This window comes from Mya arenaria, chromosome 14 (genome assembly GCF_026914265.1).
Source record: "Mya arenaria isolate MELC-2E11 chromosome 14, ASM2691426v1".
Lineage (NCBI taxonomy): Eukaryota > Metazoa > Mollusca > Bivalvia > Myida > Myidae > Mya > Mya arenaria.
This window is the reverse complement of record NC_069135.1, coordinates 32039649-32052775: the sequence shown is the minus strand read 5'-3', so window position 1 is coordinate 32052775 and position 13127 is coordinate 32039649. Positions and strand designations below refer to the sequence as shown.

Below are 13127 nucleotides of genomic sequence, written 5' to 3'. Positions count from 1 at the left end.
CTGTAGCCATAATTAAAAAACATGGGTCTGCTCATGTAACTTTAAATCTGGCAATAAATTACTGATTGATATATAGAAAGCTTTTTTTGACATTGTTCTTTAAAATTAAACTATAAACAAAGGTTTTACTTAGTAACGAATTAAGAAAAAACGTTTTTATGTGATATTATCTATGCTCTTCCGTACACTTTGAGAATACGGGATTATGACATTCCCGTACACGATGATAATACGGGCGTCTATAATTCCCGTCAATACGGAAATATACAAGTTTCCGTATACGGTGAGTGTACGGAAAAGCAACATTTCTCATACAAAATGGATATACCATGATATACGGAAATGAACTATTTCCCGTTTATCCATTTTATACAATAATTGTGAAATCAGTCATCAGGTTACTAGGTCCTTTGTTGTTTCATTAAACAGCATATATGAACAACATTTGTTATATATACCATTGACTTATTAGTTGTTCCGTGTTTTGCAGAGTAGCAAGAAGGTGCAAAAAAATGTTTTTTTGAAAAATATAATAACGTTATTATGCATTTTAACAACTTTTTTTGGAAATTAAAACGACATCTATATGATTCAACATACTCGGGATTTTATGTTTCTCGCACAGAATGAATATACAGACCCGTATATTATGGATGTACGGAAATAAGCAAATAAATATCCCACTCAAAATGGAAACACATACTCGTATTCTTTCTCTTATATGCTAAGTGTTTGTGAATGTTTAGTTTCCCCGTATATGATGAATATACCGGTGGGGCATGATCGGTAAGAGGGAAGGGGAACACCTTTAAATGCTAGGACTAATTGTTAGCTTATTTTATTAACACTAGAGCATAGGTATTCTTATAGAAAGCACCCAGATATGTAACATATAGATATTTATTAGATATCAATACTTAAGAAAGAGATGTATTCAAATTCAGCAAACAAATGATTCTCTCTCTCTCTCTCTCTCTCTCTCTCTCTCTCAAAATATATATATATATATATATATATTCGGTAATTTGTTATGATATGCTTTTTATCAAATTAAACTCTCAAAAAATGGTGTGTTTCCACAAAGCATCCAATTCCACATACTTGTGTATCGAATACCTATAAATTCACCCGCAAATATAAGTTTGTGAGTATCATTGATTGGTTCGTTTTAACAATATCCCTTTAGCCGAAATTCTATGCTAGGAATATGTTAAATGTCAAACCAACATGTCCAATATATTGTAACTTGTACTACTTAAAGTACCAAACACAGCAGTTAAGGGAATTTTACAGCTCGGAGCTTCCCGGGGCAACGTCGTTAAAAGCCATGTACATTTGGTTTTCTACACCCATGCGGGAGTCGGGCGTACTGGCGTCCGAGGGAGCAGTGGTGTTTCCTGGCTTTCCGAACTGTTTATACACGGCGTCCGCCTGACGTCGCCTGCAGTAAAAGATAAATCAGTTGTTCGGGACTATAGGATATTGTTTTGCTGTACAAAGTATATGAAATGTGCGTGAAGTTAGCACCGCAACACTGCAGCACCGCGGTGATATCACCGCAACCACGGTGCTAGCACCGAATCACCGGAATTTTACCAAAGCATATAAATAAGTGTTATTTAAGTATAGCATAGGAGTTGCTCTTGGTCATGGCATAGGCCACTGAACTGCGATTTTGGGCAGTCTGCGGAATTTCGGTCGCATAATGTGACAATAAGCCCCGTGTTATTCAACTATTTATAGCTGATATACCTTAAAATGAGAAAGGGGGCCACTATCACATATACCACAGTGTAGCCTAGGCCTGAACCTAGGTCATGGCATAGGCAACTGCTCTGCGATTTTATGCAGGCTCTGAAAGTTTGATACTTATACGCTAACATAATATAGCATGTATGTAGATCATAAAATAATCTGGAATATCTAATAATACTAATAATACTGTTTTGCAATACATCAAAAGTTCTGAAATAGATCATAACAATGTTAAAGCTAAAAATAAAAAGCTCAAGAATATGTCCTAAGATAAGATCTAAAATGTAATAGAATAGATCCTTAACATAATTGGGATTGAACAGTGTAAAATAAGCGATCAATAGCAAGAGCAAGACACTCTTCAAAAACAATTAAAAAAAAATATATTCTTGCAAGTATTTTGTAAACGTTTGCTTATGTCGTAGATTACTTATGTAACGAAATCACAGTGCCAGCAACACGTTTAATTATGTATTACCTTTTTATTTTCACAGTCGCGAAGATGGTGATAGGTACAAGCAGGACAACTGCCCCGACAATTCCAAACACCCAGGCATGACCGGCCACCCAGCTCTGTAATATTAACAAGGTTATATATTGACATTATGTCTGTTTTATTGAAGTTCCAAAAAGGACTGGACTAGATTTTGTGTGTTTTTGGTTTGTTCTAAAGGTCGTGTTCTTACTCCTGGTATAGACTTGTTGATATTCAATACTATTATTGAGAAAATGGTTATGGAAACTTTATAAGGCACGTTCATGTGTTCAATAAAAAGTGTACTTATCAGCAAAAAAACTGTCGATAAAACGCCGAAACTTACAACATGTTATATGAGGATAAAAAATAGCAAAATTCGAAACTGAGCTCATTTTTCTCGCAAATGCATGCAGTTTCTATCGGACAACGCTTCTGAATACCTGTTCATTCTTCTTTTGTGAAGACCTATCTCCAATATTGGTTTCTTGTATGAAATCGACCGGAGGCTGCTTGGATGTTGACGTCGGAACAGAACCTGCTGTCGGAGTAGTTTTCGGCATAATGTGTGCTCGCTGATTTATGATGTTTTCGCAAAACTCACCAGTTGCTACATTATGACAATCGCAGTAAAACGACCCAATTGTATTGATACAAACACCTCTATTGCAAGGATTGTGATTACATTCGTTCGTATCACTTTCACAGTGCGAACCGGAATAACCGGAAGAACAGTTACAAATGTAAGAACCGGCAGTGTTTATACATGAACCGTTTCCACAAGGACGAGAGTCACATTCGTTGACGTCATTTTGACATGCGTTTCCATGGTAACCGTTGTCACAATGACACGAGTACGACCCCTTTGTGTTCATGCACTGTCCATGGACGCACACGGACGGCTGAGATGAACACTCGTTGACGTCAACATCGCAATGCGCGCCGTCCCATCCGTGATTGCAGACGCATACCGCCATGCCTGGCGTATGCTGACAGCTGCCGTGCAGGCACGCACTAGGCAAGCATTGTGTGACGTCATTGTCGCAAAGAGTCCCGTTAAATCCATCATTGCAGTTACATTTGAAAGATCCCTGTGTGTTTACACAAGAACCATGACGACAAGGATTAGTCGCGCATTCGTTGACGTCCATCTGGCAGTGGGAACCAGTATATCCAGCATTACATTGGCACGAAAAGGACCCGGGGTTATTAACACACGTTCCGTTGTTACAGATAGTCGGCGCCATCGCGCACTCGTCCCTATCATGACAATTCGGAGGTTGATAGCCATTGAAGCAATTGCATCGGAAAGAACCATCAGTGTTGACACATGTGTTGTTGTTAAGGCAGGGATTGCTGACACATTCGTCGACGTCGTCACGACAACGCTGACCCTGGTACCCGGCGTTACAGGAACAAGAGAAGCTGCCTGGAGTGTTGACGCATGTTCCGTTATTGCATGGGTTGTGGTCGGAAACCATGTTACACTCGTCCCTGTCCTCGCAGTCCATAGAAGGGTTGAAACCCACGTAGCACCTGCATACGTGACCGCCACCTGACGTCACCGAACACGTGCCCCCATTTTTGCAAGGCGAAGACCTTGTAAAATAAATTGATGTAATTTTCAGGTTGTCGATATATTAAACAAATATCTATAAAGACGGCTTAAGCTCAATTTAAATACATACCATTTAAATGCAACAACGTACCAGGACAAGTACAAATGTGCGTTAATAACACTGACAATGAAATTTCGTCGATCATTCGTCATTTACTAACAGGCATAATTATGTTTTTGATTAGTAGACCTACCCGCAAGCGTCCGTTGCAAGGTTGCAGTGACTTCCGGTATAGCCTTTGTTGCATGCACAGTGGTAACTTCCTGGTGTGTTGACGCAGCTTCCGTTGTGGCAGACGCCATGTGCCAATGAACACTCATCGCGATCAGCGCAGTTTGGCGACACGAAACCAACGAAGCACGTGCAATTGTAACCCGGAGGCGTGAGCAATGGGGTGCAAGTGCCACCGGGGCCACAGGGGATACTGTCGCAGGTGGAACAGGTTACCTTTAAAGAAAAGTCGAACATCGATGATTTATAGAAACATTTCCGATCATAATTTCGTGATGATAATTACATGTATCATATTTATGTCAAATAGGAACATTATTATGCCCAATGAAGATGGGCGGGAGGAAAGGGTGCGATAGCCTCCTTCTGTACACGAAACGAGGCTCTGCCATATGTACAGTTATGCTGATATCCCTTTTAGGTTTCCGATGTAAAAACAAGTTTAATAAATCATTGCATAGACACATTATGATATAAAGCCCGGTGACTTGATCATTGGAAAGAGTTCTACTTCCTGATTACTTATATGTTCAATAAATTACAGAAAATACAGTATAGAACATTATTTCAATAAAAAAATCCTTTAAACCTACCTTAGAACAATTCCAATACAAAATAGCAATACCCATTGTGAGTAGCCTGTACATTTTGATACTATTTATGCAAATATCTTCAAAAAGGAGATATATAGTGTAATATTTAGTTTTTATCTCTCTCAAATGTAAATATATTTAATGCATTTTATCTGAACATGATGTTTACCAATACTTTATCAAAACAAATTATTAGCGTGCATTTAATACCGTATTTGTTTAAAAAGTATGAGCCACACATTTAAGAAAAGTATTGTGCAAAACCACACCCGCAACACCATGTAAGAATGCAACACTATATTCGTATCCTACAGTAGCGTGTATAATAAATTAAATATTTTATTTAAGTGTACTGAAGTACAGTTAACGCAACACTGTATAAATATTCTGCAGTAGCATAAACACAACACCTTGTAAGTATCATACAGTAACATAAACACAACACCGTCTATGTATTTTATCCAATAGTAACATGCACGCAACACCGTCTATGTATTTTATCCAATAGTAACATGTACGCAACACCGTCTATGTATTTTATCAAATAGTACCATGCACGCAACACTGTCTATGTATTTTATCCAACATGTACGCTACACCGTGTATGTATTCTATCCAACAGTACCATGCACGAAACACCGTGTATGTATTCTATCCAACAGTACCATGCACGCAACACCGTGTATGTATTCTATCCAACAGTACCATGCACGCAACACCGTCTATGTATTCTATCCAACAGTACCATGCACGCAACACCGTGTATGTATTCTATCCAACAGTACCATGCACGCAACACCGTGTATGTATTCTATCCTACAGTACCATGCACGCAACACCGTGTATGTATTCTATCCAACAGTACCATGCACGCAACACCGTGTATGTATTCTATCCAACGGTACCATGCACGCAACACCGTGTATGTATTCTATCCAACAGTACCATGCACGCAACACCGTGTATGTATTCTATCCAACAGTACCATACACGCAACACCGTGTATGTATTCTATCCAACAATACCATGCACGCAACACCGTGTATGTATTCTATCCAACAGTACCATACACGCAACACCGTGTATGTATTCTATCCAACAGTACCATGCACGCAACAATGTATGTATTCTATCCTTCAGTACCATGCACGCAACTCCGTGTATGTATTCTATCCAACAGTACCATGCACGCAACACCGTGTATGTATTCTATCCAACAGTTCCATGCACGCAACACCGTGTATGTTTTCTATCCAACAGTACCATACACGCAACACCGTGTATGTATTCTATCCAACAGTACCATGCACGCAACACCGTGTATGTATTCCATCCAACAGTACCATACACGCAACACCGTCTATGTATTCAATCCAACAGTACCATGCACGCAACACTGTGTATATAGTCTATCCAACAGTACAATACACGCAACACCATGTATGTATTATATTCTACATTACCATACACGCAATAACGTGTAAGTATTTTATCCAAAAGTACCATGCACGCAATACCGTGTATGTATTCTTTCCAACAGTACCATACACGCAACACCGTGTTTATATTATTTCCAACAGTACCATGCACGCAACACCGTGTTTATATTATTTCCAACAGTACCATGCACGCAACCCGTGTTTATATTTTTTCCAACAGTACCATGCAAGCAACACCGTGTAAGTGTTTATCCTACAGTACCATGCACGCAACACCGTGTAAGTGTTTATCCTACAGTACCATGCACGCAACACCGTGTAAGTGTTTATCCTACAGTACCATGCACGCAACCCGTGTATGTACATGTATTTTATCCAACAGAACCAAACAAGTAACACTGCGTCTGATCAGACGATAGCATACACGAAACATGGTGTAAATAGCATGCAGTATCATAAGGGGAAACGGTGTTAGTCCCCTACCGTATAATAAACCAAACATTTTGTGAGCATCCTACAGAACCATACACACAATACCGTATGCATATCATATCAAAAACATAGACGTAGCACCGTATAAGTAACATACACAAAAACCATTGAGGTATCTAACAGTACCATAAACGCAGCATTGTGTTAGTAGCATACAGTACTATACACGCACAACTGTATTCTACCGTTACATAAACGCTACAATTTATTATTAACATACTGTAGCATGAACGCAAACAGTACAGGTATCCTACAGAAGCATACACGAAACATCGTGTTAGTAGCACAGAGTCGCATACACGTAAAACACTATAGGTATCTTACAGAAGCATACACGCAACACTATGCTAGTAGCTAACGTGCCATACACGCAAAACAGTATAGGTATCCTACAGAAGCATACACACACCACTGTGCTAGTAGCTAACGTGCCATACACGCAAAACAGTATAGGTATCCTACAGAAGCATACACGTAACACTGTGTTAGTAGCTAACGTGTCATAACCGCAAAACAGTATAGGTATCCTACAGAAGCATACACGTAACACTGTGCTAGTAGCTAACGTGCCATACACGTAAAACAGTATAGGTATCCTACAGAAGCATACACGTAACACTGTGGGTGGATCCTGTCGTAGCATACATGAAACACTGTGTAAAAAACGTACACACAACACCAGGTAAGTATCCAACGGTACCATACACACAAACTGTATTATCATTATTATCAGATAACCACACACGCAAGACCGTATAAGTATCCTACAGTTGGATACATGCCGGTATCCAACGGTACTCTAATTGCAACACAGCTGAAGTATCCTAAATTAGCATTAACATCACACCGTCGAAGTACCATATACGCAACACCAAGTAATTATTTTATCATACTAAACAATACTTGCTATATCGTGTGATTATTTTATCCTACGGTATCTTACTCTTAACACAGAGTTTATATTCCAGTATACCATACACTCAACACCATGCAAGTGTCGTATCCTACAGTACCGTGCAAGCAGCACCGTCTAAGTAGCCTGTTGTATAATACACACAAAACCTTATAAGCATATTGCAGTAGCATACACGTAAAACACGACGTATGTATGCTTTGGTATCAAAAAAGCAACACCGTGCTAGTATCCTGCAGTATCATAAACGCAACACCGTGTTAGTATCCTACAGTACCATAAACGCAACACCGTGTTAGTATCCTACAGTATCATACACGCAACACCGTGCTAGTATCCTACAGTACCATACACGCAACACCGTGTTAGTATCCTACAGTACCATACACGCAACACCGCGTTAGTATCCTACAGTACCATACACGCAACACCGTGTACGTATCCTACAGTACCATGCACGCAACACCGTGTTAGTATCCTATACAGTACCATACGCGCAACACCGTGTTAGTATCCTACAGTACCATACGCGCAACACCGTGTTAGTATCCTACAGTACCATACGCGCAACACCGCGCTAGTATCCTACAGTACCATACGCGCAACACCGCGCTAGTATCCTACAGTACCATACGCGCAACACCGTCCTAGCGCAACACCGCGCTAGTATCCTACAGTACCATACGCGCAACACCGTGCTAGTATCCTACAGTACCATACACGCAACACCGTGCTAGTATCCTACAGTACCATACGCGCAACACCGTCCTAGTATCCTACAGTATCATACGCGCAACACCGTCCTAGTATCCTACAGTGTCATACGCGCAACACCGTCCTAGTATCCTACAGTATCATACGCGCAACACCGTCCTAGTATCCTACAGTATCATACGCGCAACACCGTCCTAGTATCATACAGTATCATACGCGCAACACCGTGCTAGTATCCTACAGTACCATACGCGCAACACCGTGCTAGTATCCTACAGTATCATACGCGCAACACCGTGCTAGTATCCTACAGTATCATACGCGCAACACCGTGCTAGTATCCTACAGTACCATACGCGCAACACCGCGCTAGTATCCTACAGTACCATACGCGCAACACCGCGCTAGTATCCTACAGTACCATACGCGCAACACCGCGCTAGTATCTTACAGTACCATACGCGCAACACCGTGCTAGTATCCTACAGTACCATACGCGCAACATCGCGCTAGTATCGTACAGTACCATACGCGCAACATCGCGCTAGTATCCTACAGTACCATACCCGCAACACCGCGCTAGTATCCTACAGTACCATACCCGCAACACCGCGCTAGTATCCTACAGTACCATACGCGCAACACCGCGCTAGTATCCTACAGTACCATACGCGCAACACCGCGCTAGTATCCTACAGTACCATACGCGCAACATCGTGTTAGTATCCTACAGTACCATACGCGCAACACCGTGTTAGTATCCTACAGTACCATACCAGTATCATACACGCAACACCGTGTTAGTATCCTACAGTATCATACACGCAACACCGCCCTAGTATCCAACAGTATCATACGCGCAACACCGCGCCTGTATCCTACATTACCATACGCGCAACACCGTGCTAGTATCCTACAGTACCATACACGCAACACCGTGCTAGTATCCTACAGTATCATACGCGCAACACAGCGCTTGTATCCTACATTACCATACGCGCAACACCGCCCTAGTATCCTACAGTATCATACACGCAACACCGTGTTAGTATCCTACATTACCATACGCGCAACCCCGTGCTAGTATCCTACACAACCATACGCGCAACACCGTGCTAGTATCCTACATTACCATACGCGCAACATCGCGCTAGTGTCCTAGATTACCATATGCGCAACACCGCGCTAGTATCCTACATTACCATACGCGCTACATCGTGATAGTATCCTACAGTATCATACACGCAACACCGTGTTAGTATCCTGCAGTATCATACACGCAACACCGTGCTAGTATCCTACAGTAACATATACGCAACACCGAGTTAGTATCGTTTTTTTGAAGTGCTGTATAGTGCCATACATACACCATCGAGTTAGTATCATACAGTATCCTACAGTACCATACGCGCACCACCGTGTTAGTATCCTACAGTACCATACGCGCACCACCGTGCTAGTATCCTTGCTAGTATCCTACAGTACCATACGCGCAACACCGTGCTAGTATCCTACAGTACCATACGCGAAACACCGTGTTAGTATCCTACAGAACCATACGCGCAACACCGTGTTAGTATCCTACAGTATCATACACGCACCACCGTGTTAGTATCCTACAGTACCATACGCGCACCACCGTGCTAGTATCCTACAGTACCATACGCGCAACACCGTGCTAGTATCCTACAGTACCATACACGCAACACCGTGCTAGTATCCTACAGTACCATACACGCAACACCATGTTCGTATCCTACAGTACCATACACGCAACACCATGTTAGTATCCTACAGTATCATGTTCGTATCCTACAGTACCATACACCCAACACCGTGTTAGTATCCTACAGTACCATACACGCAACAACGTGTTAGTATCCTACAGTACCATACACGCAACACCATGTTCGTATCCTACAGTACCATACACGCAACACCATGTTAGTATCCTACAGTATCATACAAGCAACACCGTGTTAGTATCCTACAGTACCATACACGCAACACCGTGTTAGTATCCTACAGTATCATACAAGCAACACCGTGTTAGTATCCTACAGTATCATACAAGCAACACCGTGTTCGTATCCTACAGTATCATACAAGCAACACCGCGCTAGTATCCTACAGTACCATACGCGCAACACCGTGCTAGTATCCTACAGTATCATACGCGCAACACCGTGCTAGTATCCTACAGTACCATACACGCAACACCGTGCTAGTATCTTACAGTATCATACACGCAACACCGTGCTAGTATCTTACAGTATCATATACGAATCACCATGTAAGTATCCTACAGTATCATACACGTAACACCGAGTTAGTATCGTTTTTTTTTCAAGTGACATATAGTGCCATACATACACCATCGAGTTAGTATCATACAGTAGCATACACGGAACACAGTGTAAATACTATACAGTTCTTTACACTCAATATCAATATATTCATGTAAGTTTTACGTCTGTTTCATCGGATCGGTCTTTTCTTAACATTAAAGCATTACAAATGTTTTAAACGTTACAATAATATGTTATTTTGGGAAAGACTATAAAAAAGGAAATACACATCGATTGCTAGTTATTTTAACAATTACGGTATTTTTGTACCAGATACGGGTACACTGAAAACATGTGCACTGATTTCTGTGTAAGTACGTACTATCACCACCTAAAACTTCCCGGATAATACTGGTACGATATCTGTATCTAATCGAAAAGATACAATGTTGACAAGCTTTTCATATCGCATCTGATAATAAGAAGGGCCATTAAATCTCCGTTATGTTCACCAGTATCGCTCTTTTGTATACAACCCATATCGCTCTTTTTTAATGCCACCCATATCGCTCTTCTGTAATGCCACCCGTATCGCTCTTCTGTAATGTCACCCGTATCGCTCTTCTGTAATGACACTTGTATCGCTCTTCTGTAATGCCACCCATATCGCTCTTCTTTAATGCCACCCGTATCGCTCTTCTGTAATGCCACCCGTATCGCTCTTCTGTAATGACACTTGTATCGCTCTTCTATAATGCCACCCATATCGCTCTTCTGTAATGCCACCCGTATCGCTCTTCTGTAATGCCACCCGTATCGCTCTTCTGTAATGACACTTGTATCGCTCTTCTGTAATGCCACCCATATCGCTCTTCTGTAATGCCACTTGTATCGCTCTTCTGTAATGCCACCCGTATCGCCCTTCTGTAATGCCACCAATATTGCTCTTCTGTAATGCCACCGATATCGCTTTTCTGTAATGCCACGTGTATCGCTTTTGTGTAATGCCAACCATATCGCTCTTCTGTAATGCCACCCATATCGCTCTTCTGTAATGCCACCCATATCGCTCTTCTGTAATGCCAACCATATCGCTCTTCTGTAATGCCACCCACATCGCTCTTCTGTAATGCCACCCATATCGCTCTTCTGTAATGCCACCTATATAGCTCTTCTGTAATGCCACCAATATCGCTCTTCTGTAATGCCACCCATATCGCTCTTCTGTAATGCCACTTGTATTGCTCTTCTGTAATGCCACCAATATTGCTCTTCTGTAATGCCACCAATATTGCTCTTCTGTAATGCCACCGATATCGCTTTTGTGTAATGCCACTTTTATCGCTCTTCTGTAATACCAACCATATCGCTCTTCTGTAATGCCACTTGTATCGCTCGTCTGTTATGGCACCCATATCGCTCTTCTGTAATGTCACCCGTATCGCTCTTCTGTTATGCTACCCATATCGCTCTTCTGTAATGTCACCTATATAGCTCTTCTATAATGCCACCCATATCGCTCTTCTGTAATGCCACCCGTATCGCTCTTCTGTAATGCCAACCATATCGCTCTTCTGTAATGCCACCCATATCGCTCTTCTGTAATCCCACTCATATCGCTCTTCTGTAATGCCACCCGTATCGCTCTTCTGTAATGCCACCCATATCGCTCTTCTGTAATGCCAACCATATCGCTCTTCTGTAATGCCACCCATATCGCTCTTCTGTAATCCCAACCATATCGCTCTTCTGTAATGCCACCCATATCGCTCTTCTGTAATGCCAACCATATCGCTCTTCTGTAATGTCACCCATATCGCTCTTCTGTAATGCCAACCATATCGCTCTTCTGTAATGCCACCCATATCGCTCTTCTGTAATGCCACCCGTATCGCTCTTCTGTAATGCCACCCATATCGCTCTTCTGTAATGCCACTTGTATCGCTCTTCTGTAATGCCACCCATATCGCTCTTCTATAATGCCACTTGTATCGCTCTTCTGTAATGCCACCCATATCGCTCTTCTGTAATGCCACTAGTCTTGTATCGGTCTTCTGTAATGCCACTTATCGCTCTTCTGTAATACCACCCATATCGCTTTTCTATAATGCCACCCATATCGCTCTTCTGTAATGCCACCCGTATCGCTCTTCTGTGATGTTACCCATATCGCTCTTCTGCCAAGCCACCCATATCGCTCCTCTGTAATGCCACCCATATCGCTCTTCTGTAATGCCACCCATATCACTCTTCTGTAATGCCAACCATATCGCTCTTCTGTAATGCCACCCATATCGCTCTTCTGTAATGCCACCCATATCGCTCTTCTGTGATGCTACCCATATCGCTCTTCTGTCATGCAACTCATATCGCTCTTCTGTAATGCCACCCATATCGCTCCTTTATCATTCGGTTATTTGAATTTAGTAGTTGGTCTACTGTGAACATAATATAGTATAAAGAACAATTTTAACAACATTAGTTGTTAGCTTGCATGATCTCCTAATGCAGCGTTATTGAATTCCCTAGCGCCTTGCTACAAACCATGGTATGGATGTAACCGTGAGGATATGCAAAAACACGAACAAAAAATTAAAAGAAATAAAAA

General features: G+C 41.7%; 1 protein-coding gene across 1 annotated transcript; it reads right to left on the bottom strand.

Moving 5' to 3' along the window:
* Window positions 1-822: 822 nt before the first annotated feature.
* Window positions 823-4817, bottom strand: LOC128217147 (neurogenic locus notch homolog protein 1-like). Its single transcript, XM_052924075.1, has 5 exons — window positions 4674-4817; window positions 4043-4296; window positions 2674-3829; window positions 2234-2328; window positions 823-1441 (listed from the first exon to the last, which is right to left on the bottom strand). Exons 1-5 carry the CDS (start codon window positions 4725-4727, stop codon window positions 1288-1290), a joined length of 1713 nt encoding a protein of 570 aa, XP_052780035.1. The 5' UTR covers window positions 4728-4817; the 3' UTR covers window positions 823-1287.
* Between the last annotated feature and the right edge of the window lie 8310 nt (window positions 4818-13127).